The 27,707-nt window shown below is 34.4% G+C and overlaps 2 protein-coding genes across 2 annotated transcripts in view; both read right to left on the bottom strand.

The window, feature by feature from the left end:
• Positions 1-10,171, bottom strand: part of LOC123562467 (protein toll-like) — a 43,448-nt gene extending 33,277 nt beyond the window's left edge. Inside the window, exons 1-2 of the mRNA XM_053527886.1 lie at positions 6,197-10,171; positions 40-1,901 (exon numbers count right to left, since the gene is read on the bottom strand). Coding sequence (XP_053383861.1) covers positions 40-914 — 875 coding nt within the window. The 5' untranslated portion in view covers positions 915-1,901; positions 6,197-10,171. The remainder of the gene's footprint in view (positions 1-39; positions 1,902-6,196) is intronic.
• Positions 9,599-27,248, bottom strand: LOC128550030 (protein toll-like). Its single transcript, XM_053527878.1, has 3 exons — positions 22,000-27,248; positions 10,458-12,138; positions 9,599-10,094 (listed from the first exon to the last, which is right to left on the bottom strand). Exons 2-3 carry the CDS (start codon positions 12,008-12,010, stop codon positions 9,599-9,601), a joined length of 2,049 nt encoding a protein of 682 aa, XP_053383853.1. The 5' UTR covers positions 12,011-12,138; positions 22,000-27,248.
• Between the last annotated feature and the right edge of the window lie 459 nt (positions 27,249-27,707).

Below are 27,707 nucleotides of genomic sequence, written 5' to 3'. Positions count from 1 at the left end.
GGTTCAAAATTTCTCTAACCAATGCACACTTTTTAGGGCGGATCATGATGTTCCAGATAATTTGTAACAACTTCTATTATCTCGTCGTCTTCACACGAATGTGGTATAAAGATATCATATCGTAAACGCCGGTGTTTTCTCTTTCGGAAACAGTGCTTACAAATGTCAAAATGTGATATCATAAAAACTTGAATGCTGTTTATTTTGAATAAAGTGACTGATACAAGTATGACAAAAACTAACAGTGATCCAGCGGTAATGAATAATATGTCAAGGAATGTAAGACTTGTTTGACAAACAAAGTCATTGTCTGGTACTTCAACCATTGGCTTACCTTTGCCAGGTCCAGTTGCACATAATATTTTATCTTGGTGATAAATGTGATTTTTGTTTGACAAAAGCCATTGTTTCATCCATAATGTATGGCAGTCGCAGTTGAAATGATTTCCATCAATGGTTAAAATTTGTCCTTCACTAAAATTAAAGTTCTGAAATGTTTTTGGAATAATTTCCAGAAATTTATCTTGTAAGTATATCAATTCATTTTTGGCGCCTTCCAACACATCAACGATGGATCGATCTATATCGGCAATGGCACATTGTGAGACATCAAAAACTGTCACATTGCGAAGATATTCTCTTGAGGAGATACTAGTCACAGTATCTGATTTAATATTAATGTTTATATTGTCTGCTACTGGACATGTTGTAGGTAGGTCATCTGCATGGTACTGATCCCTGCAATAGACGGAAATTAGGCCAATGGCGACAGTTTTAGTACAAGTACAGGAGTCTGGACAGTCTTGAGTAACTGAGCAGTTAAACTGGTCAGCTGGTACCTTGCGAACCAGCATTCCTTCAAAACGTTTAGGACTTCCACACGTCATTGAAAATACAGGATTATCTGGATCCATTGTATGAAATTTCTTCAGAGCTGAGGCTAAAGGAAAGAGTGCACAATCACAAATAAACGGATTAAAACGTGTATCAAATCCACTGTTCTACAAATTTAGCAGCTGAGGAAATGGGTGTGTAATATTAAACATTTTGAAATAATATTCTATGCCAAATGTCGTCATATTGTTATGCATAAGAACAACGTAAATCTGGGTTAAATTTGAAATATGTTCTATTGTAATATTTGCTGAATTTGTAATTCCAGTTATTCTATTCAATGAGGCATTCACTCTAATGTTTATATTTTTTGACAATAAGAGTTTGCTAACTAAACTGGTGTCAACAGATGTCAGATTGTTATCAACAAGGTTGATGTTTCCTAACGCCTTTAAGTTTGACATTAAATGTCCCATTCACAATTACTAATAAGTTATTGTTGGCAAGCGAAGGTGTCTCTAGAGATTCTAAGCAATCAAGATTTCCTGGTCGTAATACATTAATATCGTTGTGATCAAGAACAAGATGTTTCAAGTTTTTACAAATATGCTCTGACGCATTAAAAGAAACTGCGGTTATTTCATTGTGTGGTAATTCCAAATGTGTAAGCCTGTCTAGTATATTTAAATATTCCGGAATAGCCTTTAATCTACTGTTACTAAATACTAGTGTTTCTGCAGTATTATAAGTTTTTAAACAGTTTATAACCTTTTCTTCTATGAAACCATTGTGTATGACTAGTTTCAAAGTGCTGTTACTGAAATTGCAGGAAAAATCCGAACTGTCCTTGTAAAGTATTTTGGAATATCCAAGCGTTGTACGTGTACGCAGAGATAGAAACACCAACAGGAAGAACGACGTTGTGGCTTGTTTTAACATTCTGTGACGTTATATTCTAGATGCACATCATTTCATAATAGCACGTTTGTCCTTCTTCTTTCTTGGTAATCCTTTTACCAAAACGTGTATGCTTTAAAAGACCCTCGAATGTCTCGCTGGTGAACCAGCTGAAATAAATATTGAGATCGAGTTAAAAGTGGTTTATCAAATTTTGATTAAGTAATGGATTTGGTCAAAAGTTTAGCAAGTGATCATCCAGACTTATTTGTGTTCTGAATCACTGACTGCTTAATACATGTTAGAACTTCACTGGAGATATTTTTAGAATTTAATTGTCCTGAGTTTCCAATCAAGATTGAGTAATTTGAGCATATGTACAACTTTAATGAAAATAATTTGCCTAAGAGGTCATATGAAGATAAGAATAATGTATTATATTTTTCAAAGATCTACATCGAAAAATATATATTTAGCCGAAATTCATCAGATATGTAAGTTTGTAAAATAACATTATTACCTCTCTCTCTTTACCTATCTTAGTAGCGCAATCAGGATAAATTAGAAATGCATGTGTACATGAAATTCCGAAGCTACAAACTATTTTAAAACATGCCTTTTGTTTTAGATTGTTGAAATAATTCTGTATCTATCAAATGTAATTTTAAAGTTAGAAATCATATTATGACGTTAACGTGGTTGAAAACGTTGACGTGTCAATGTGTTACAGCTTCCTATATCGCAGTCTGTCCGGTATACATTCGGTGACCCATCTTTCCGAAATAACTGAGAGTTATTGTGTCTTGTGGCGTTCAAACACTTCAACAAAAGCTTTTTTACACGCCTATTTTCTGGCATGAAGTTTAGTCTCTTTGACAATATTGCTACATTGCAATGAAATATTAAAGACCCCATTGTTTGTGTTAGAGAGAGTGGTAGGAGATATATGGGCCGTGTTGATAAGTGTGTCTTCTTTCGATAAACGAAAACTTTGACTGGTCTATCTTCATTTCTTACGATGTGTGTTCGGAAAAGGTACCATACCGTGTTTCCTTTTTTATGTTTTCAAGAGTGTCAACCACGTACCACTTCCAGAGAGTTGATTTGCAATGACATATCTGTACCAAATATTTGATAGTACTAGTATATCATACAGTACGAGGAGTGTTCGAAAAGTATTATGCATTGTGGTGACACGCCATTTCCACGAGGAATTTCACGCCGATGTTTATACACCCGATTACTCTATTCAATATCTACACAAGGGTATATTCATGTATACATTCAATAACCGTTTTACCGAGTTGTCGCTATTTCAATTTGGACAGTCGTTGACCACTGTAGCAAAAATGGTAGGAAAACGAATAACAAATACAGAAGAAATTCGGTCATATATAAAAGTTCACAGTAAACTCGGTTGTTCTTTGAAAGAGCTTTTTGCCGAAATAATCCGTGTTTATGGGTCTAGTAAGGTGTCTTATGAGACGGTTCGCAGGTGAAAAAGATATTTGATTGTGGTTTAGAGTGTTTGAAAATGCCCCAAAATGAGGTCGTCCAAAAACAGCAACGTGTGACCAAAATGTTTTGAAAAACACAGAAATTCTTCAAAATGATGCTCGATACTGTACGCGATATTGCACGCATTGTTGGCATTTAACTATTAACAGTTCATTTTATTTTAAAGAAAATCTTGAAAGGTTTCTGCTAGGTGGGTACCCCATCTTTTGACTGACGACCAAAAAAGGCTACGTGTTGAAACTGCCAAAAGATTGCTAAAAATGTTCCCAAAATACGAGAATAAAAGTTTTTTTTGCAGATGTTGTTACAGGTGATGAAACCTGGGTGCATTATTTTGAACCTGTCAGAAAGGTTGGGAACAAAATATGGGTCACCAAACATGGCCAAAGGCCAATAATTGCAAAACTTTGGGACGCGTTGTACATCTCCTACTCGCTTATTAAATGTAAATCTATATGTCAGTTATTCTTTTGAAAGACTTGTTTTATCGTACATCCGAAACGGGATAGATTATTCAAGATTTTTATCTATTGAAAGTATGTTTGAACAATGCAATATCTTATGTAGCCAGCAGCTTTGCTACCGTTTATACATTTGCCTTAGCATATAGCTTGTAACCAAGAATTGAAGAATGTTATTAAATAAGTACAACACCTTTCCAATAGATTCGACTGATATCTACATACTCGCGGTCTCTGTGACCTGGCTGTACAACTGTCTTCCTGATTGTTTAAAGGACTTGTGATGAAAATCAATGTAATGTTCGTGACACGGAAGAACGTTTAAATATACAACCACTGTTTTCAAAATCTTAAGTGCTTGCAACAAGAACATCTATATAAGTCATTTCGTTGCACGTTTCGTCTGACGTTGCTGGGATCTAACTGATAACACTTTAAGGACATGAAATTAAAAGTACATTTGTTTGTTGTTTGTTTTTTTCTTTCAATCACGAAAACCAGACGACAAATCCACAATTCATAAATTAAATGTGTACTTTTACAGTACCCAGATCATTAAATGGAAAAAAAACACACAAAAAATGTTCCTTCTGTGCAAATATCGAATTCATTCGCTTTACTTAAACTTTATTTCTTGTCATACCGGAAGCATTTACACTGCATCATCATGCTTATTGATGTTTTTGTGTTTTCAAAATTAAATAAAGTTTTTGTTGAAAATTCAATTTGACTTTGCAAAGTCCATTTTTTCATGCCAAAATATTTACAATTAATAAATAAGTGATAGACTTTACGTTCTTCTCGATTTTGTTTTGTTGGGATAAAGTAAAATACAACTCACTTTTTATCTGATCCTTTCCATATTCTGAATTAAATACCTTATAAGCCACACCAAATTGAAAAGTTGTTCATCGGATTTTTTTTCTGAAAAAAATTGAGGTGGCGAGCGAAAAAATAATTTAAATATTTGTTTTGGTTTTTGAGAAAATCAGGAGCGAGCGAAGAGTGAAGAAATATATTTGTCTTCTTTTGGCTCTCGACTGACTAATAAAAACCTTAAAATAGAATGTATAGTCCTTTTACATTAAAAAATATTTCCCCATGGATTAAGAAAATCTTACCTGCAGACGCTAAACAACGCGAAAAAAGGTAATAACATTGGCAGACAGTACAGTGTAATCAAATAATGTATGCTTTTGAAAATGCTGTTAGAAAATATGTAATAAACAACAATGTATAACCTTAAAGCATACTTATCACATACATATGTGACTTGAATATTTACTGCTATGAAAATGTAGCATTTTTAGCTGACTTTACAAAGTTTTTGATACATCAAATATCTCTGTAAGTGTTACTAGATCTATTAAAGCTTTTGATTTGAAATTTAGAATAGTTATTTACTGTCAAAGTTTACACCACGAGAAACAATACTCTTAACTCTGAATTTAGACAGAGTTATGTCCCTTTTTAACATAGAATATTTTTGTTCAAGTTTAATATAATGACCAATAGCTCTGTTACTTTCAAAGCTTCTGACTATTATGCCCCTTTTACTGGCAAAGCTCTGATTCAGAAAAGTCGAGCATGATGTCTTATGAATAGCTCCTTTCTAACTTTAAAGTTCTATAACATATTAAATTTGTTAAAACAAAGTCTCAATTAAGGACTGAAATGGAGATTAATAAGCATTAACATTAGTCTACTAAATGATTGGAAAATTTGAAAATCGAAACTGGTCTGAAAACAACTCATAATGTAAATTCCTTACCCCACCAACTTTCGTATGCAAATGCTGATCAGTTGGACATGGAGAATCAGAAAACAGATAAGTGACATGCATCAATTTAAGTATTTACCCTTACCAAAATAATGTAGATTGATGTTATCAAATAAATTAGTATGTTTTTCTTCGTCCAGCTTTCAATGAAATGCATTTGATTTAACATTCAACTATGATCTGGATTTCTAAATAATGATCCATGATACTGTGTGCTAAAATATAAAACAACTGGAACAGTCCTTTAATAGCAAAAAGATGCTGTAGCAGAATGAAAATTGTTAGGCTCTAACTGGGACTCGAACCCAGGACCTCTCACATGTAAGGCAGACACTCTACCACTACACTCTACCACTTCCCTATAACAGCAGTTACTGTAGCTATAACTAGGCAGTTTAAGTGCACCGATTACATTACATGAACTGGAACATTTTGTGACAATAACACATAATTGGCGTACTCCGGATTATCGGCGTATTCGCTTTGTTACCTTACGGCAATTTTCGTGTAAAGAAAAAATATAATTAACTGCCCAAATCTCTCTGACGTGTTTTTTAGAGTATTACCAGTGAAATATAACTTACACTGAATCTTACATATTTGCCTTTTAATCAGTGGGCTTTGTACAAATATAAGCAATTACTTTACCAGTTTGGACAGTACATGTATATCAATAGATAGGAAATAACAGTTACAAACTAAATACCTTTCTGCAACACATGGAGTCATTAGCATTCACTGTCAATCAGTATTATGACTAAGATCGATGATCATTTATTCATTCAAATAATTTATAGACAAAGTCCGATGTTTACATTTATAATCGTAACCGGTGCTCTTGTAAAAACCGCTTTTTGAAAAAGACTGCGAAGAGCTATGGTACGGTCTCTACATGTTATTTGTTAAACATTTGAAGAAAATGGCGTAAGGGAAATAACTTTAACGCAACTAAATATAAATATAAGTGTTATTATATATTATAGACGATGTGTGCGTAGTATGTATTCATTTTGATTAAAATTCATTTGAGAACAATCTGAGAGTGGAATTTATAAGCATTTATACACTTTTACGTCCGTAAAAAGTAGCGCACCAAAAAATTTTGGCTTGATTTTTTTCAATGGGGCGAGCGCAAGCCAAAAACAAAAAAATAAAATAAATATTTTTTTGTGTTTCTGAAAATATACGAGCGGAAAATCCGATCAACAACTTTTGTGCCAAGTCACACCAAAATCCCTCCATGTATGAAGAAGAAATGCTCCGGACAAAGTCATTCTTGTATCTGACCTTTGACCTGTGTGACCTTGACCTTAGATCTAGGGACCTGTTTCTTGCAGATGACAATTCTTCGTCTCATAATGGTGAACATATCTGCCGAGTAATATTAAAATCCTTATAAGAATTGTTGAGTTACAGACTTGACAGTCCTTTTGGCCACTGACTTCCAAGTGTGACCTTGACCTTTCAGCTAAGGCTCGAGTTTTGCGCATAACACGTTGTCTCATCCTGGGAAATATTTGTGTCAACTGCTATTTAAATCTTGTTTTGCACGACAAAGTTATAGACCGAACAGTAAAAAATTGCACTGACCTTTGATCTCCAAGTGTGACCTTGACCTTTAAGCTAGGATTCTGGGTTTGTGCATAACACGTCACCTCATCATGGGAAACATATATGCCACGTAATATTTTAATCTCTTGATGGATAACAGAGTTATGGACCAGACAGGAAAATAAACCGTCTTGACCTTTGACTACCAACTGTCACCTTGACTTTTAAGCTAGGTGTCCGGGCTTTTCGCATGACACGTTGCCTCATCATGGGAAACATTTGTGCCAAGTAATATTAAAATCTCTTAATGAATAACAGAATTACAGACTGGACACGAAATTGAGGACGGACGGGATGACAGAATGACGGATGGAAAAGCGCATTCCTATGGTCATCGAAACTGGTTTTCAACCGGTAGGGGACTAATAAATTTCTGATTTATCTAAACTGGCGAAATAGCAGTAGATGTACATCATAGTGTACAATACATTTATATTAAATGACACCAATAACACGATTATACAAGACAAAGTATGTAACATATAATACACTATTTGACAAGAAAATGAACCAGGCACATAATGATATTTCTGAAGTGTCTTACAAAATTCATCAGTGCAAAGAAAGTCCTTTTGTTGCAATTAATTTAATGTTATTGATGCTTTGATAGTAATTTTATACAAATGTGGTATGTCATTTAAGTGTATAAATAGGTATACGAGTCTGTTAATAAGTTTGGTAACGTTAAATATAGTCACGTTGATTCTGTTTCTAACATGATGATGCATTACGAAGTAATGTAAGTAACAAATGCAATTTTACGTGAAAACTGAAACTAGTTGGTCATTGAATCACATTCGTGCAAAAATGTTTCAAATAAACGTCTGCCATTTTTATCACTATTTTGTCTGTACTGTGTTGTTTGAGACAAACACATTCTTTACTTTAAACAAGTTTAAGCATACCAAAAGTTCCTTCTAGGGCACATCTATATAAATATATAATGATCATCTTGTAAATTTTGGTTGCAATTTCTTCTTTAAATATTGGTCATCAGTGTGTGGAACACTAGGATTGGACGCAATGACAAGACCATTCTACCTTATTGGCATTCCATAACCCCCATTTAAGCGCCCCGGGGGCGTTACATTTGCACCAAGAGGGCGTTTATATCTGCACCAAAAAAAAAAAAAACAACAAAAAAAAAAAAAAAAAAACACTAAAATTTTGAAAAAAAAGATCTATGTTGTTTTCTACTGCCTGAAAAAATGTCAAGTCCGCTATTTCCACAGTAATTACGCTAAAATAAGTTGTTGAATCCAACAACAAAGTAAATCCGTTACCACTTTTAGTTGAGTAAATACGACAATTAAGAAACACTGGCTGTACACGTTGACCCGATTTAAACTCGTAATGTCCACGTGTTATTGGAAAATCGTACACGCGTGTAGATTTTTTGAGAAGTTTATAGAGATGATATAGCGGACAATTAAAAGTGAATAGTGGATATTTTACGGAACTTGGTGCTTTTTTTTCTAACATGTAAAATGGATATTACGTATACGCAGGTGTTTGGTTTTAATCAGTTACTTTTTGAAAAATGTTCATCCCTTCAATAGCTGGTGATGGGATTCTAATTTGCTAGTGATTTGGGCCGCCGTGATTTGATGCGCTAACAGTCTTCGACCTCGCACACAACACATTTAGCGGTCATTAATCAAGTAATTCATGGCTGTAATTTAGTAGTATCTGTCCTAAATCTGGGCATTCGATTCATGAATTTGTTGTGCACAATGAGAGGGTCGCAATGGGGTTTGTTCTCACATTATTAAACATGCATTCGAAGGTAACGACGTATGTTAACCTTTGTGACAAATGAGATGTTTGACCTGTTTCAACAACTCCACTTTTCCATCCCCGGGTTTAGTAATGTGTAATCTGCAGAGCGCGTTTAGCCAGAGAGTCGCCTCAATTAGGAAAGAATAATTTAAACGTCATAGGTTATTTCTAAGGTCACGGAGTATGATTGGCCAGCTAGTAATGACAACAGCTTTCAAGGTCAATACTCAGTCAAGTGTGACTTACCCATTCTAATTGTTCCATCTCAAGAGATGACACAATGATAGGTTCTGTTTTCTACAAAATTACGTAACATAAATTAAAGGATAAATGCATTTCTAGAATCAACTGAAGTCATTGTCATTCTACTAAAAAGACATTTTGTCCCTAAAGAATTTCTTGTAGTCTTCTCCGAATTTCATGTTGCACCAAGTACTTCTTAGAAACTTCTTGAGATGACAAGTTAATTCGTATAATTAGTTTCACACCCATTTACTATGTTTACAGACACAGCTTTATCATTGTTCAAAGTTTTTCTCAGCACAGCTCTTCGGGCTGCATATATTATTCAAGCTGCATTTTAGGTCATGCTTTTTTCAAGTTCGTCTGTCACCAATATTAATGTTTATGTACTTTTTGCGACAGTGACACATGGAGGTATCTCTCTTTCAGCTATAACCAGATATCATAACTAAAATTGACAGAATTTACAAATAGACTACTCTGAAATTAGCGGCGATGTTTCGTCACGTGTAGGATCGTTTGGAATCATTATTGGAAGGCTCTGCAAAAGTTTTGCCCAAAAATGTTTGTCACTGTATTTAATGTACACATGCGTTTCCAAGTATAGTTTCAATTCCTTGTAAACAAGTGACGCATCCAGATCTTCTAAGATAATTAGCACCATATTTATATTTCTGTCCCTCAGGAATCTCATATGGGCCTCTCGGAATTCCATGTTGCACCAAGCACTTCTTAGAAAGTTGTTCGAGATGACGAGTAAAGTCGTATGACTAGATTCTATTGCAACAAGTATGTTTTCAGATATTGTTTTGCCAGGTTCAAAGTTTCTCTCACCAATGCACACTTTATAGGGCGGATCATGATGTTTCAGATAATTTGCAACAACTTCTATTATATCGTCGTCTTCACATGAATGTGGTATAAAGATATCATAACGTAAACGCCGATGTTTTCTCTTCCGGAAACAGTATCTACAGATGTCAAAATTTGATATCATAAAAATTTGGATGCTGTTTCTTTTGCAGAAAGTGACTGATACTAATATGATAAAAACCCGCCAGCTTACTAAGTAGGTAAGACGTTTGGTCAACGATCGGCCAACCGTGAGTTCGACCTTGGCGCGGGCGTAATTTCTCCTACTATTTGATAAACGATTGTGTCTGACATCATTAGTCCTCCACCTCTGATTCATGTGAGGAAGTTGGCAGTTACTTGCGGAGAACAGGTTTGTACTGGTACAGAATCCAGGAAAACTGGTTAGGTTAACTGCCCGCCGTTACATAACTGAAATACTGTTGAAAAATGGCGTTAAACCCAAAACAAACAAAACAAACAAAACTAATATGATAAAAACTAACAGTGATCCAGCGGAAATTAATAATATATCAAGGAATGGAAGACTTGTTTGACAAACAAAGTCACTGTCTGGTACTTCAACCATTGGCTTACCTTGGCCAGGTCCAGTTTCACATAATATTTTATCTTGGTGATAAATGTGATTTTTGTTTGACAGAAGCCATTGTTTCATCCATAATGTATGGCAGTCGCAGCTGAATTGATTTCCATCTATGGTTAAAACTTGTCCTTCACTAAAATTAACGTTCTGAAATGTTTTTGGAATAGTTTTCAAATAATTATCTTGTAAGTATATCGATTTATTTTTGGTGCCTTCCAGCATATCAACGAATGATGGATCTATATCGGCAATGAAACAATTTGCGACATCAAAAACTGTCACATTGCGCAGATATTCTCTAAAGGATATTCTAGTCACATCATGCGATTTGATATTAATGTTTAAATTGTCTGCGACTGGACATGTTGTAGGTAGGTCATCTGCATGGTACTGATCACTGCAATCGACGGAAATAAGGCCAATGGCGACAGTTTTAGTACAAGTGCAAGATTCTGGACAGTCTTGAGTAACTGAGCAGTTAAACTGGTCAGCTGGTACCTTGCGAACCAGCATTCCTTCAAAACGTTTAGGACTTCCACACGTCGTTGAAAATACAGGATTATCTGGATCCATGTCATGAAATTTCTTCAGTGCGAAGGCTAAAGGAAAGAGCGCACAATCACAAATAAACGGATTAAAACGTGTATCAAATCCACTGTTCCACAAATTTAGCAGCTGAGGAAATGGGTGTGTAATATTAAAAATTTTGAAATAATGTTCTATGCCAAATGTCGTCATATTGTTATGCGTAAGAACAATGTAAATCTGGGTTAAATTTGAAAAATGTTCTATGGTGATATTTACTGAATTTGTAATTCCAGTTATTCTATCGAATGAGGCATTCACTCTAGTGTTTGTATTTTTTGACAATAAGAGTTTGCTAATCAAACTGGTGTCAACAGATGTCAGATTGTTATTAACAAGGTTGATGTGTCCTAACGCCTTTAACTTGACATTAAATGTCCCATTCTCAATGACTTGTAAGTTATTGTTTGCAAGCGAAATTGTCTCTAGAGATTCTAAGCAATCAAGATTTCCTGGTCGTAATAATTTAATATCGTTGTGATCAAGAACAAGATGTTTCAAGTTTTTACAAATATGCTCTGACGCATTAAAAGAAACTGCGGTTATTTCATTGTGTGGTAATTCCAAATGTGTAAGCCTGTCTAGTATATTTATATATTCCGGAATAGCCTTTAATCTACTGTTAATATCTACTAGTGTTTCTGCAGTATTATAAGTTCTTAAACAGTTTATAACCTTTTCTTCTATGAAACCATTGTGTATGACTAGTTTCAAAGTGCTGATACTGAAATTGCAAGAAAAATCCGAACTGTCCTTGTAAAGTACTTTGGAATATCCAAGCGTTGTACGTGTACGCAGAGATAGAAACACCAACAGGAAGAACGACGTTGTGGTGTGTTTTAACATTCTGTGACGTTATATTCTAGATGCACATCATTTCATTATAGCACGTTTGTCATTCTTCTTTCTTGGTAATCCTTTTACCAAAATATGTATGCTTTAAAAGACCCTCGAATGTCTTGCTGGTGAGCCAGCTGAAATAACAAGTGGTTTATCAAATTTGTATCAAGTAAAGGATTTGGTCGAAAGTTTAGCAAACGATCATCCTACCTTATTTGTGTTCTGAATCGCTGACTGCTTAATACATGTTAGAACTTCATTGGAGATATTTTTAGAATTTAATTGTCCTGGGTTTCCAATCAAGATTGAGTAATTTGAGCATATGTACAAATTTAATGAACATAATTTGCCTAAGAGGTCATATGAACATAAAAATAATGTTTTATATTTTTCAAAGATCTACATGTACATTGAAAATTATATATTTAGCCGAAATTCATCAGATATGCAAGTTTGTAAAATAACATTATTACCTGTCTTTACGTATCTTAGTAACACAATCAGGATAAACTGAAAATACATTTGTACATAATATTCCGAAGCTACAAATTATTTTATTTATCTATTTATTTTGTTGGGTTCAATGTCGCACCGACACAAATTTACTGGTCATATGGCGACTTTCCAGCTTTGATGGTGGAGGAAGACCCCAGATGCCCCTTCGTGCATTATTTCATCACGAGCGGGCACCCGGGTAGAACCACCGACCTTCCGTAAACCAGCTGGATGGCTTCCTCACATGAAGAATGCAATGCCTCGAGTGAGGCTCGAACCAACATTGATGAGGGACAAGTGATTTGAAGTCAGCGACTTTAACCACTCGGCCACGGAGGCCCCTCAAACTATTTTAAAACATGCCTTTTGGTTTAGATTGTTGAAATAACCCTGTATCTATCAAATTTATTTTAATGTTAGAAATCATATTAATACGACGTTTACGTGGTTGAAAACGTTGACGAGTTGATGTGTTACAGCTTCCTATATTGCAGTGTCCGGTAAACATTCGGTGATCCATCTTTCCGAAATAACTGAATGTTACTGTGTCTTGTGGCGTTCTAACACTTCAACAAAAGCTTTTTACACGCCTATTTTCTAGTTGGTGTTAGAGATAGTGGTAGGAGATATATGGGCCGTGTTGATTAGAGTGTCTTCTTTCGGTAAACGAGAACTTTAACTGGTCTATCCTCATTTCTTACGATAAATGTGTTCGGAAAAGGTACCCTACCATTTTTACATCAACATAGGAGGAGTGTTCGAAAAGTATTGTGTATTGTGATGACATGCCATTTCTACGAGGAATTTCACGCCGATGTGTATACAGCCGATTACCTGTATTCAATATCTACTTTGTATATACAAGTATCCATTTAATAACCGTTTTACAGAGTTGTCGCCATTTCAGTTTGGACAGTCGTTGACCACTGTAGCCATGAGACTTCTTTCTGTTTCCAAAACTGAAAAACTTCCTTTCTGTTCGCAGATATCGATCGCGACCAGCTCTCGGTTCTGCTGTCCATCAGTACCTCCGTAGTATACCAAAATCAGCCTACCGTTACGCTTTCCGGAAATGGATCCATAGACTAAAATTATGCATTTCTCACCACGGGGAGTATTTTGAAGACATGAAATGACAACAAGCACGTTTCCATCAGTTTTCAAGGTTTCAAACCTCAATACACAATACTTTTCGAACACTTCTCGTAAGTTCTGTAATCGACTTCGTTTGAATTGCAACGCCTAGTTCATCAGAGTATTAGTGAACAGGGATACAACATTACCTGGTGTGAACGTCTCATCCTCTTCAATTTTGATGAGTGAATCTGATATTTTTGGGAGTTTTGAACATGTCACGTCATATTAATGGCTCAAGATTGTCTGCTGAATTCCTGGTAATAGAACCAGAGAAGTCTACAATACATCTTAATTGGTTGCCGTCTTTATGGACCTTAGGGATGCATTAAAGGTATAATTGTTTTGGTAGGATATTAATGTTTATTTTGCTGTTAAGAAAATTAACCTTATTGTTTATCACAAAAAAGCATACAGCCTAGCTTCCATTTGTACCCGGTGTATCCATTTGTCATATTCTGAACGTTTCAATATCATTGTAGCCTTCCTTAAAAATGTAGGAAGAAAAAGAAATGTACTTGTCCTTTGCTAGCTCTTTTATTGCCTTGTGCTAATCCTGTAATTTGGTCGAAGCTGAAGACTGTATACCCGAAAAGTCTACTTCAGTTTTAACATTGTATCCTTCATCTTTGGGACGCACAGAACTACATGCTTGTTCCGCGGCAACCACAACACCTTATATCGTATTAAGTTCTTGGGAAACATCAGTGTTCCGCATGTACCAGTCTAAAACTTTGCATTGATCGTAAACGGGTTGACAGAAATGGTCCTTACCCATTTTCAGTTGCTCTCCGAATAAATATGGCTCATCCCTGTTTTTCTTGCGCTCAAGTAATCTGGTGAATTGATATTTTATGCTTTGAATAAGGGATGTTTTGGCCAAAGCAGATTGACAGGATGGCCCAGAATGACTGCTCTCAATATAATTTGAATAACTGATGCAGATTTAGAAAGGTGTTTTGTTTATTAACATTTAATGTTTAGTTCTTTTAGGAACCATGTGATTAAAATACTACAAAGACGCTGGTGCATACCTACAGTAGGCGGGAAGATTCAGAAGATAGAAAAATGGAAAACATCAACATAGTTACTCAGAAATGCTTAGCGTTGTACATCTCCTACTCGCTTATTAAATGTAAAATCTATGTCAGTTATTCTTTTGAAAGACTTGTTTTATGGTACATCCGAAATGGGATAGATTATTCAAGATTTTTATCTATTGGAAGCATGTTTGAACAATGCAATATCTTATGTAGCTAGCAGCTTTGCTACCGTTTATACATTTGCCTTAACATATAGCTTGTAACCAAGAACTGAAGAATGTTATTAAATAAGTACAACACCTTGTCTGATAGATTCGACTGACATCTACATACTCGTGGTCTCTGTGACCTGTCTGTACAACTGTCTTCCTGATTGTTTAAAGGACTTGTGAGGAAAATCAATATAATGTTCGTGACACGGAAGAACGTTTAAATATACAACCACTGCTTTCAAAATCTTAAGTGCTTGCAACAAAAACATTTATAAGTCATTTCGCTGCACGTTTCGTCTGGCGTTGCTGGGATCTAATTGATAACACTTTAAGGACATGAAATTAAAAGAACATTTTTTTTTCTTTCAATCACAAAAACCAGACGACAAATCCACAATTCATAAATTAAATGTGTACTGTTACAGTACCCAGATAAATAAATGGAAAGAAACACACAAAAAATGTTCCATCTGTGCAAATATTGAATTCAGTCGCTTTACTTAAACTTTATTTGTTATCATACCGGAAGCATTTACACTGCATCATCATGCTTATTGATGTTTTTGAAAATTCAATTTGACTTAGCAAAGTCCATTTTTCATGCCAAAATATTTACAATTAATAAATAAGTGATAAACTTTACGTTCTTCTCGATTTAGTTTTGTTGGGATAAAGTAAATTACAACTCACTTTTTATCTGATCCTTTCTATATTCTGAATTAAAAACCTTATAAAGCCACACCAAATTGAAAAGTTGTTCATCGGATTTTTTTCTGAAAAAAATTGAGGCGGCGAGCGAAAAATCAATTTAAATATTTGTTTTAGTTTTTGAGAAAATCAGGAGCGAACGAAGAGCGAAGAAATATATTTGTCTTCATTTGACTCTCGACTGACTAATAAAAACCTTAAAATAGAATGTATATAGCCCTTTTACATTAAAAAATAATTCCCCAGGGATTGAGAAAATCTTACCTGCAGACGCACAACAACGCGAACTCATGAAAAAAGGTAATAACATTGGCAGACAGTACAGTGTAATAAAAAAATGTATGCTTTTGAAATGCTGTTAGAAAATATGTAATAAACAACAATGCATAACCTTAAAAACAAAGACAAATATCAAAACCATACTTATCACATACATACGTAACTTGAATATTTACTGCTATGAAAATGTAGCATTTTTAGCTGACTTTACAAGGTTTTTGATACATCAAATATCTCTGTAAGTGTTACTAGATCTATTAAAGCTTTTGATTTGAAACTTAGAATAGTTATTTACTGTCAAAGTTTACACCACGAGAAACAATACTCTTAACTCTGAATTTAGACAGAGTTATGTCCCTTTTTAACATAGACTATTTTTGTTTAAGTTTTATATAATGACCAATAGCTCTGTTACTTTCAAAGCTTCTGACTATTATGTCCCTTTTACTGGCAAAGCTCTGATTCAGAAAAGTCGAGCATGATGTCTTATGAACACTTCTTTTCCTAACTTTAAACTTCCATAACATCTGAAATTTGTTGAAACAAAATCTCAATTAAGGACTGGAATGGAGATTAACAAGCATTAACATTAGTCTACTAAATGATTGGAAAATTTGAAAATCGAAACTGGTCTGAAAACAACTCATAATGTAAATTCCTTACCCCACCAACTTTCGTATGCAAATGCTGATCATTTGGACAGGAAGAACAGAAAACAGATAAGTGACATGCATCAATAAGTATTTACCCTTACCAAAATAATGTAGATTGATGTTATCAAATAAATTAGTATGTTTTTCTTCATCCAGCTTTCAATTTTTGTAGCATGTTATTTGGTAAACATTTGAAGAAAATGGAGTAACTGCGTAAAGGGGAAATAATTTTAACGCAACTAAATATAAATATAATTGTTATGATACATTATAGACGATGTGCGCGTAGTATGTATTTATTTTGATTAAAATTCATTTGAGAAAAATCTGAGACTGGAATAAGCTACGTTCGTAAAAAGTAGCGCACCAAAATATTTTGGCTTGATTTTTTTCAATGGGGCGAGCGCAAGCCAAAAACAAAAAACATAAATATTTTTTTGTGTTTCTGAAATATACGAGCGGCAAATCCAATGAACAACCTTTTAATTTGGTGAGGCCTAACCTACAATTTTATCAAGTAATCAAATAAACTTCCTCATTGTACGCTGATATTGAATATCCACGTACCTATGCATACTGTTTAATTTTAAACTTGTAAAATAAGATATCGTAGTTTCGCAGATATGTAAGTTGAGGAAGAGGTAAAACATTTTGATAATAAGAACGAAGTCCGATGGCTGAATACATTTGTAATTATAGTCTGCCTATATATCCAAAAACGAGGCCTAGAAATTGCCTTTGATGGCATTTTTTGTTAATGCCCGACAGCCATGTTCATTGTTAACTTTATAAAAATTGGAAAAGTTTAACGGGAGCTATCGCCTTCTAAGGGTCATAGTAAGGTCACAGCACAAGGTCAAAGGTCAATAAGTGCATTTTGTTCTAAACTTCAGATTTTCGCCATTTTTGCTACTTTTTAATATAAACTTGTAATTCTTCGGTGATAATTATGATTATGAACTTCAGAAGTAAAATAAATTACTTCGTGTAGATTTATTGCATTTGAGACTGGCAAAATCCAAAACGACTAAAGTTATTTCTATAGAATGAGCTTAATCTTTCGTATGCTCTGATATTTTGTTCATTTATGAAAGCTATATTTCTCATGTTTCTAAAACTTCCGTTTCCAGGCTAACAATTTCCAAAAAGGCTGGTTGATTGCCTGTATAATTGTCTGTATGAACAGTACAGGTAAAAAAATTCTAGGGCGCGTATTTTATAAAGACTAGATCAGTCAAACTTCGTTTGCTCGATTTCGGATTATTCGCCTACTACTTTTGGCTCGAACTCATCGTCAGGTCTATATAATGTATACTTCGTGTTGGCTTGTACTACTGATATCGCGAACACATTTTGCTTGTCCCGTCGAGCTCTAGCGAACATGTACTAACTGTTGACAGATCTAAAGATTCCTTCGGAAGAATAGAACTCAAGGACGACAAAAATAGCAAACTCGGTTTGATTAAATCTGTTTGTGAGATAGTATGAAATGTGCAAATTCTCTCAAGCATTATCTAAAATGGTCTATGTTGTTATTCCAGTGGTTTACGCATGTGCTGTAGTAATTTCAGGAATGTGGGGGCGTTTAGAAATAATATCTATGTACAAAAATTAAGCGATATCAAAGTTTAAATATAGATATTAGATAACCGCAAATGTTAAGTTCGTTTCCATTCCATTAGCATGAAAATGGTACTCTTCATATTTTTGAATCAGCTAAAAAAAAATATTTCTTTGCACATTAACATTAGGCCATTATAAGAACTGGTAACCATCCTTCAAGTGTTTTCAATGTCTACAATGTTGTAACTATTTGTTTATGTTGGTTCTATAGATGCTTAACTTCAAACAGGCTTAATAATTGTCAGTTAATTTGAAAGTATATCGAATGTTATTAGCATGGTCTTTATAACTGTAAAAGGGGTAAAGCATGTTTGTTTTCCTGTTACAATACCTTTAGATTTCCAGTGATTGGTCGATGATAGAACTGGGTAGAGCAAACGTACCAATGTATCACGAAGGAACCTACTGAGGTTATAAAATGAAACAAATGTGAGCTAACGCTATTGTAGCCTTAAACGTGTAAAATAGATATATTGTCAATTAAATTCAGTGCGGAATGCTTGAATGAATTACCCTTATATAAAAATAACTTCTTACGCTTATATAACAACAAGAGCTGTCAGTGGACAGCGTGCTCAACTATTCTCAGTGCTTGATAGTATAATATAAGCTATGAGTAAAACATTAACATTCCATAAGCATATTCTAGGGTCGAAAAGGGGCCATAATTCAGTCAAAATGCTTGATAGAGCTGCTTCCTCCTTTTTACAGACTGGGGTCATGATGGTTAACAAGTATGCAAAATATGAAAGCAATATCTCAATGGACTTTGAAAATATTTGGGGTGGTACGCAAAATTTAACATTATTCTAAGTCGAAAAGGGGCCATAATTCAGTCAAAATGCTCGATAGAGTTGCCTCCTCCTTTTTACAGACTGGGGTCATAATGGTAAACAAGTATGGAAAATACGAAAGCAATATCTCAATGGACTTTGAAAATATTTGGAGGGGGGGGGGGGGGGGGGGGCGGGTACGCAAACTTTAACATTTGTGTGACGCTCACGCTAACGCCGACGCCGGGGCGAGTAGGATAGTTCCCCTATTGTTCGAATAGTCGAGCTAACAAGAAATATCTTTAAAAAAGATGGTCGGCGTGATGTAACTGAAGCACAAGTTATATATGGACAGAAACCTGTACTTAAATCTTTTGGCAGTGTTGAAAGGGGCCTCTGTGAAGTTTTGTATAAATGAGGACTGTAGTTCTGAAGAAGACTGTGTTTAGAAATTGTGGAGGGACACACGACGGACACCAAACAATCACAAAAGCTCACTTTGAGCCTTTGGTGCTTAAAAGATGGTAACAGTAAGCAAACAATATTGAAATACGTTCTATACTTTATTTCTAGAATTGTTGGAAGCAACATGAACCCTTACCCTACTTCAGCTTATTATCAAATTTGTCTATCATTCAGAAAATGTACAGTACTGTTTTCACCGGAAAGATTAATTTAAAATTAAGAGTCTAAACTTAAACAGTATCGGACAGGTTGCAGATTAGTAATGATTTGCACTGGTTAGAAATTGTTGCTGTAATGCAGGGTAAGAGTTAATGACTGTATAGAACAAATAACCTTTTTGTAAAAACAAAACTTAAGGAAAGGAAACTTAACAAAACAGAAATAACTTAACAAGAAAACTTAACAAAACAGAAATATGTCCGGATGAGCAGATGAATATTTGGTTACGCACACCTGTTCAAGTGGTACGCATACAACCCGATGGTGCTGTACTTATAGAGGTTACAGATGACGAACACGCTGTCATTTCACTCAGTATCACACATGACTCAGAGTGAAGCATTTTCAGCCTTTCCTCCAATCAGCGCCACTCTTACAAAATCTCTCATTATGGCTGAAAATACCGAGAATACCTTACCAAGCAATCCGATTGTTACATTATTCAGGCGGCATAAGGTCAAACGAGGTAATAAAATCGTGCTTAATACGGCACGCCGAAAAATAAATAAACCCCATAATAGTCCCACTTCACAAGCTATAGACGTCTAAGCCTGACATATTCAATCGGCAGTATTTGTTTATTATAAATCCGTCGTTTTGAATTTCAAATCTGTTCTTCATGCTCTTCTGATCATGCAGGAAGTTTTTTTACGCATTGTATATCTCTTAGTTACTATCGAACCACCATATTTCATCATTTTGATTAGCTGAACCATCATCTGTCAGTAATCATGAAAATACGGAATATTTCACTGAATGTGCCTTAATGCTACTATTATAAAATATTCTAAAGCAACCTTTCTGATGTTTTTATATCTTTATTTTTACATTTTTATTTGTAAAACATCTGAATGACTAATGTTTCAGTGTCAAGATACTAGCTTTGTTTTCACAATGTTATCAAGGACATCCTGTCTGAAACCAAGTGTCAGATGTGTAAATTGTTACGGACCTGATTCGTTTTCAACTTTTGTTTTGAACAGGAAGTGGGAGTGTAGAAACAAAGCCAAAAATAATAAGGATCGAAGCAGAAATAGCGTGCTGAATATTCATTAAATTCATAGGATCAAAGTGTACTGCTGTGATTTGGAATTTAGTAATTAGGTGACTTTTAATTTAAGGGTTACCTTATTGTTACCCTTACGGTTGAATGAATTTAAATCAGGCTATGATTGTTTTTATGTTTTATTTTGATAAAATAATCATTAAACATTGTGTAAAACATTCATTCAAATCTGTCAAAATTTGGCGGTAAAAGGAAAAAACAGGTGTGGAGTTAGAAAACTTGTATATTATTAATATACGCACCATTTTGCTATCTTTGATACCTTAGAAGTCATTTTCAAAAGTTCAGTTTTGACCTTGACATGTCTGTGATCTTGAAATTAAAAAAAATTAAAATAACCCTTGAATACGACAGTATTAAAAATATTTCTGCAGTTGGTCTACATATAAAGATTAGCAAACATGTCAAGTATAACATACTTTGCCATCGTATGCCACTTTTCCCAGATATATATTATTCTATATAATATAATATATATGATATATATTTTTTATATTATCATCAGTTTATTTACAAAACACTAAAGGGCGTTGAGACACAATATTTAAACTAATTTAGATGGTTATATGAAAATAAAACGAGTGCATAGCGGCATAGTTTATTTATAAATGCACTCATTTGACCTTTGATCACATTAAACTGTAATGAGGAACCCTAGAAGGCGACATCCCCTTTTAAATTTCATGTATGATCCTAAGTAACACTTTTATACTAATATCCGAGCATTAACAAAAATGCCATCAGAAGTCACATTTTCCTAAGATATTGGTAGACTATTATGGAATGCAAGTTGGGACATTACGAGTTGAGGCGTAACACGTGTTATTTTCTAAATGCTAGTTACCAATTGCTATCTTTCATTTGCTAATGTCCTTTTGTTATTGGGACATGCCAATAATAATTGCCATTTGTCAGTTGTTATTTACGAAATTAATGCTATAAGCCATTTGCTAAATGCCATTACCAATTTTTTAAAAACCTTTTTCCTAGTTGCGAGTCGAGACATGACAGATGTCACGTGCTGTATGCTATTTTGTCAGTTTCTATTTGTCATTCGCTACTAGTCAACTGCAGTTTGCTAGTTGCCATTTGCTAATTACTTATTGTCATTTATTGAAAAGTATTTCTTTTAATATGTTTTTCTAACACGGTCACCGTTTTAGGCGGGTTCGTTCAGTTAGTACTAATATTTCACAAATGAGCTATCGGCAAATGACAACTTTCAAATGAATAATCGGCAAACGCCAAGATCACGTATTATTCAAAATTATACAGTGACGAAATATAATTGGTTCTTAAAAATATTTTATATATAAAATACTTACCTCGCACAAACAAAGCTTTAAATCCGTGAACACAATAAACTAGACTTCAGCTAAACCGTGCTTGTTTAACGTTTATCTATACCCTGTACTCGAGCTTTTTTTCCCCAAACGATTTGTGTTATCATTAAGAATAAGCTTACAATATCGACTCGTCGACACATGAAAATGCATGTCTATTTACATTAACTGGTTTTACCAGATAAGGCTGCTTTAGACAATTTTGACAAATCCGACATAGTTATCTCCACAGGTGGCGCTGCTGCATTAGAGTGTAAATAATATCAGTTGACTACTGTTTACTATTGAAATACATAGAAACTTCGTGGACTATGTGCTTTTAACTAACCCTACAATATAAAGTACTGTTCATACTACTACATTAATTCAGATTAACACATCTTGGTCTTATTATAAATGTCACTGTCAATTTGTAACTAGATACAAGTTTGTTATTTCTCATTTTTTTCTTGCAAAGCACGGATAATTACAATCATGGAAATACAAAAGAATACAGTAATTTTTGGCACGTCTCTAAGAATTAAATGCTATTTTTGTGCGTTTATACTAGTATAAAAATGGGACGTGGTCTAGTGGTAACACGCTTGACTGTCAATCCAGAGGTCCGGGGTTCGAATCCCGGTCCAGGCACTGGGAATTTCTGAGATGCTCTTGAGTGTCTCCCTCCTAACTACAGGCCTGTACTGGTTCTTCCCAGGAAAGACGGTAGACTGTCTATTCGCAAAGCGCTAGGTTAAGTTAGCCGGACAGGCCTGTATCTACAAAGGATTTCTCTCTATCTGTTCTGGGGGCTTTATCTCACTCTGTCCCTCTGGTCAGACCGCTCTGTGTCTGTACTAGTAGAGGATGAATTTACCACGTGGGTAGTTCTTGCTACCCGTATAAACGCACAAAATACTTATATTCTAATTTTTACTATAGCCTGCTAAAATAATAAGTGGTTTACTTTCCATGAGTATAAGAAAATCAAAATAAATGTCAGCTTATAGGCAATTGAAATAATTTTAACATCTCAATTTAACCCGGTATTGGCTTTTCTGATGGCCAGTAAACAATGCACCGGGACAATTGCATCATCAGCATTTTTCTCGTTTTCTTCTACGGGCTTATCAGCTGATGAATGTTTACCATGTTTTCAACTTTTGGTAGAAAAGTGTCATTTAGTGGCGTCATTTTGCGACATAAGATTACTATGTTTTGTACTATCACGCTTAAATATCATTCCATTCCATTTCAGATCTCATATTTATTGATTGTCATTTTGCCATTCTTTTTATTTTATTGCTGTTTATTTTGCTGTTGTGTGATGCTCTTAATGGCCATTGAATTTATCAATAAACTTAATTCGAAAAATAAATCTACATCACAGCCATTTCTCTACGACGAGATATAAAATATGTTAAACAAGGGTTATCTTTACAAGAGACTAAACGAACGTCTATAAGTATAAAAATGCAACAAAGGAAAACAGAAGCAGACTTGACCGAAGAAAATAGAATGTTCAGCTCGCCTCACACACCCTAGTACCAACGGAACTCTATGATAAAAGGAAATTGATTGAATATGATCAGAAGTAATTAACAACTTATGAACTAATTATTCATCACCTACAGAGCAACGGATGAGCCGTTTTGGTTGCGTATTGGCTAACCTGCATAAAATTTTCCAAAACCCGTTACTCCATGATTTTAAATAAAATCAAAATTAATTGGGTATCCATGCATTTCAGTGGGATCTTATATATTTTTGCTTGCAACACGGACAAAACTGTAGCACTAAGATATAAACAAAATAAAGGATACTCGATCACTATGTGTATTCCCTTGTACTACTGTGTTGTACACAGTTTTTCAGCGACAACAGATAAGTGTCCATCGTTCACTTGAAAGTTTTTATTGACACGATCACAGGAATGCGCAAAATTCGTCAAAATTCTTCATTGTAAAACTCGAAATAATCTTTTAACATCCTGTTTCACAGCCGAGGCCAGACTACTATGAAAGTAGTTGGTAAAATAAGATTTTTGCTATTTTCTTTCTTCGCCGTTTCGACGCCATAGCGCATATAGACGCGTTACTGTCAGCGCATTCTTGATACATTTAAGACGTGACATTTTTTTTTCCGGAGTTAGCGATTCATGTTTTATTTACCAATCCTATTCCGTCGTTCATTTCGCATGAACTCCGAAAAAAGATTTATTCATTTCTTATATTAACATTATATTTCCTTTCCATTTGTAAAGAAGGTTATATTATAAACTGCACATATTTTGTTGCATTTAACATTAAAATCTGCTTCCAGGCCATTTTGTTCCCCAGACGGAACAAATGCGACGCCATCTAAGGAACGTTCCCAGGCGGCCCGTTATCACTAAGCAGTGTTGTCGTAACTTTTACGCATTTCCTTTCGCTGTTCATATGAAATAAACGTCATAATTTTCAATGAAAATGTATACATTTTAATAAATTTGGATATTTTCGAACTGTTCGAGACCTTGAATACGGCAGGCCATTTACGATGATACGTTGCCTGGATGAGAATTAGGTATTTTGGTCCTACATATGAGATTTGATACGCATTAAAAAAAATTATATTGGGCATTTTGCAAATTTGTTTGGGTATTTACGCAAATACGCAACTTATCTGTTGCTCCAAATTTTATATGTAATCATATACTGATTTTTATACAGGCTAGTCAAAAGTGCATGTTGTTTTTTCTTTTTAAGTTAACACAATTGGTTGGAGTAGGAAAGTTGTAAATATATAACAAACATAATTATCCATATTCCATAATAATGTACTTAACAATTCAATCTGATTTAAATCATGTTTACAAGAGCCACGCATATCACACACTTTTTCTTTTGATTCCTTTGTTATCAATTGTAGTGAATGAAAACCCCACTATACTTGTTTTCATAAGAAATGAGTGTTCCGACCTGCAATGTTCGGATGCATAAACTTTAAGTTATTTGAAAAGCTGGTGCATGAAGAATTTCTCCGCTCTAAACATTTAAACTATTTGCTCAGAGCTTGTATAAAGTTTCTCAATTCCAATCATTTTAAGACGTCACAACGTTTTAACGTCTCATAAAGCGTAACAATATCAGAGGACAACACATTTTACAAAGTAAATAAATTTATCCATGTAATTATTGCTCCGAACGAGTAAAAATGTCATATTGTGTATAACTGAACAGGAAGTTATACGAGAACTAGGTTTGACTGTAATTATCAAGTGACTCTGTTAAGCGTATTTTGATGACTAGACAATGTTTGATCGGGCGGCAAAAAAAAAATCCCTCCAAACGCCTCCAATCAAGTTCATTTAAAATCATTACACTAGATACATTGTCAGATTGTGGAGTCAACAAATAGGGAAATTATGACTTCTTTTTTTATTTCCAGTCAATTGTCAGATGTTAAAAAGCATCTCACTAGTAAGTTAGACTGGCTCCTGTCCCTATGTTTGTTCTGTCATATTTCTTATATAAAAGGTATAAGTTTATAAACAGAGGAAGTTACTCTAGCAAGTTGTTTCTATATTGATATTTGTACGAGGAGTGTTCAAATATGAATGCAACTAGGTCAATATCTCGCCTTTAACCACGATTTGCACGAAATATGCATATGTATCGCATAGAAGGTTGTGTAAGCTCTCCAATGATACAATACATGTTTAAATCCGTTCAGTCTAGCTCGTGTACCCGAAAGCTAAAATGGTTGGGAAACGGTCTCCTTTCACTGACCAAATACGGTCCTCTATCAAGAACCGCTGTATTCTTGGTATACAGGCGAAAGACATATTTAATGAAATACGTCGTGTTTATGGGAATAATGAACTTTCTTTTTCATCTGTCACACGGTGGTGTAAGAAATTTAAAAGTGGTGTAGATTCAGTAAAATATGCACCTCATGTACGCCGTCCGAAAACTGCAATTTCGCCAAAAATGGTTGAAAAAGTAAAGGATTTGATTGCTACCGATGCAAGATTTACATCTAGGCATATAGCTAAATGCGTTAGTATCTCAGTAGGAGCGTCTGGAAATTTAATCCCAACGAACAAGCAAAATTCCCATTCATTTTATGTTCAAAAGTTGAAATCCACGAATTCATATCCCCACGAAATTGTCGTTTTGACCAAAACCACGAAATTTGATGCCCACGAAATTAAATGATTTTACAGTACCTCGAAAAGATTATGGAAACGCCTTTAAAAAATGGATTAAAAGACTGAAACTTTGTATATCACATGATGGTGAGTATTTTGAAGGATTGAGATAGTTATTTTGGTATTGTTTGTTAAGCACGTATGAAAACTGGTCTAGTTGCATTCGTATCTGAACGCCCCTCGTATTGCCCCAGTCTCCGAATATAAATGAATGGTTTAGCAATCAGATAGAATGTGCTGTTTTAGAAGTTTCAAATTTACTTTAAAATAATTGCAATATATAAAAAGAAATAACCATACAGCCAGAGAGCCAGGCTACATAAGCTTGATCAGGAAGTGAAAGTGAAAATAATGTGCACTTATTCATAGATGACATGCTATTTTTATGTTTTGATTGCGGAAGGTGACTTCTCTTTGTCATGTTTATATTTTAAATATAATACTCGTAAATTTATTCAATGAGTAAAGCAAACGTGCATCTGTTATGTTCGCACTGAAATTTAAAGTTTATTTTAATGTTGCTATAGGTAAACGCGATTTAAACCAGATTTAAGTCGAATAACTAATTTTGCTATATACCAACAAACTATATATGTTGTGTGTAAATATAAGCTCTTTATTATTTTGAATATATACAAACATTGAAAAGCAGGGATCTGGTTTAGACTGATTTTTTAAAGATAAATCGACAGTAAAGTTTCGCAGTCCATTTTCTTTAACCAGCCCGATTTGTTTGGCGTCCCGTAGCAAACACTTTCAGCAAGAAGAGCTTAGTCATCCGCAGCCATTTTCTTTCTTTTTGACCCTTAGCCTGTAAGAAGCAATAGATTTCGACAGTCTTGGATACAATAATCAGATTATACTAATAAATAAATAAAATTGACAGTACTGACGCTTGTAGTTGATATAAAAGGGGTTGTTTTCTTGTTTTTTTATATTGTTTTTCTTGGGAGGTTGGAGAGTTTTTGAGGTGAAGAAGTCGCAAATATGAGAGAAAAAAAGAAATAATTATTTTGAAAAAAAAAATGCTGTTTATATGTTCGTTATAACATGACCTTAGTAGATTAAACAAATAGTCGGAGGCGAACTGTGTCAGTCGTATATATACAAAAAATTACTAGCACAGGTCAAATAAGTACGCTGACTTGGGAAAAACTATTACCTGAGCAACTAATCATAAAGATGCTTAAATAGAATAGTTGAAATACAAATCGAAACACAATTCCTTTAATATGTAACTTTTGGAGTAAATCTTAAGATTCATCAAATATATACCTTAGGAAGACAAGATTAGTGCGTGAAATTACAGACAGAAATATAATGTGAAATTATGCAAACTGATTGCCAGTACTTTTCAAATAAATACTGCGCGAACAGATAATTCTATTGATACAAACATATGCATGTATTGTAATTGTTAATCGTTATGTAAAGAGAATTTCCTGACGTAGAGATATGAGACAACACAGCTAAACGGGTCAGCCTGTAAAAAGTGTACAATGATTGATGACATAAACTC

The sequence above is a fragment of the Mercenaria mercenaria genome, chromosome 2 (assembly GCF_021730395.1).
Source record: "Mercenaria mercenaria strain notata chromosome 2, MADL_Memer_1, whole genome shotgun sequence".
Classification (NCBI taxonomy): Eukaryota; Metazoa; Mollusca; class Bivalvia; order Venerida; family Veneridae; genus Mercenaria; species Mercenaria mercenaria.
The sequence above is the reverse complement of the archived record's forward strand: the minus strand, read 5'-3'. Positions and strand labels throughout refer to the sequence as shown.

Excerpts from the sequence above, each read along its gene's own strand:
- LOC128550030 (XM_053527878.1), bottom strand. The coding sequence starts at position 12,010 with ATGTTAAAACACACCACAACGTCGTTCTTCCTGTTGGTGTTTCTATCT. Across the intron at positions 10,095-10,457 it reads GTTTTTATCATATTAGTTTT|ATACTGTTTCCGGAAGAGAA; the intron begins GTTTGTTTTGTT and ends TGACATCTGTAG.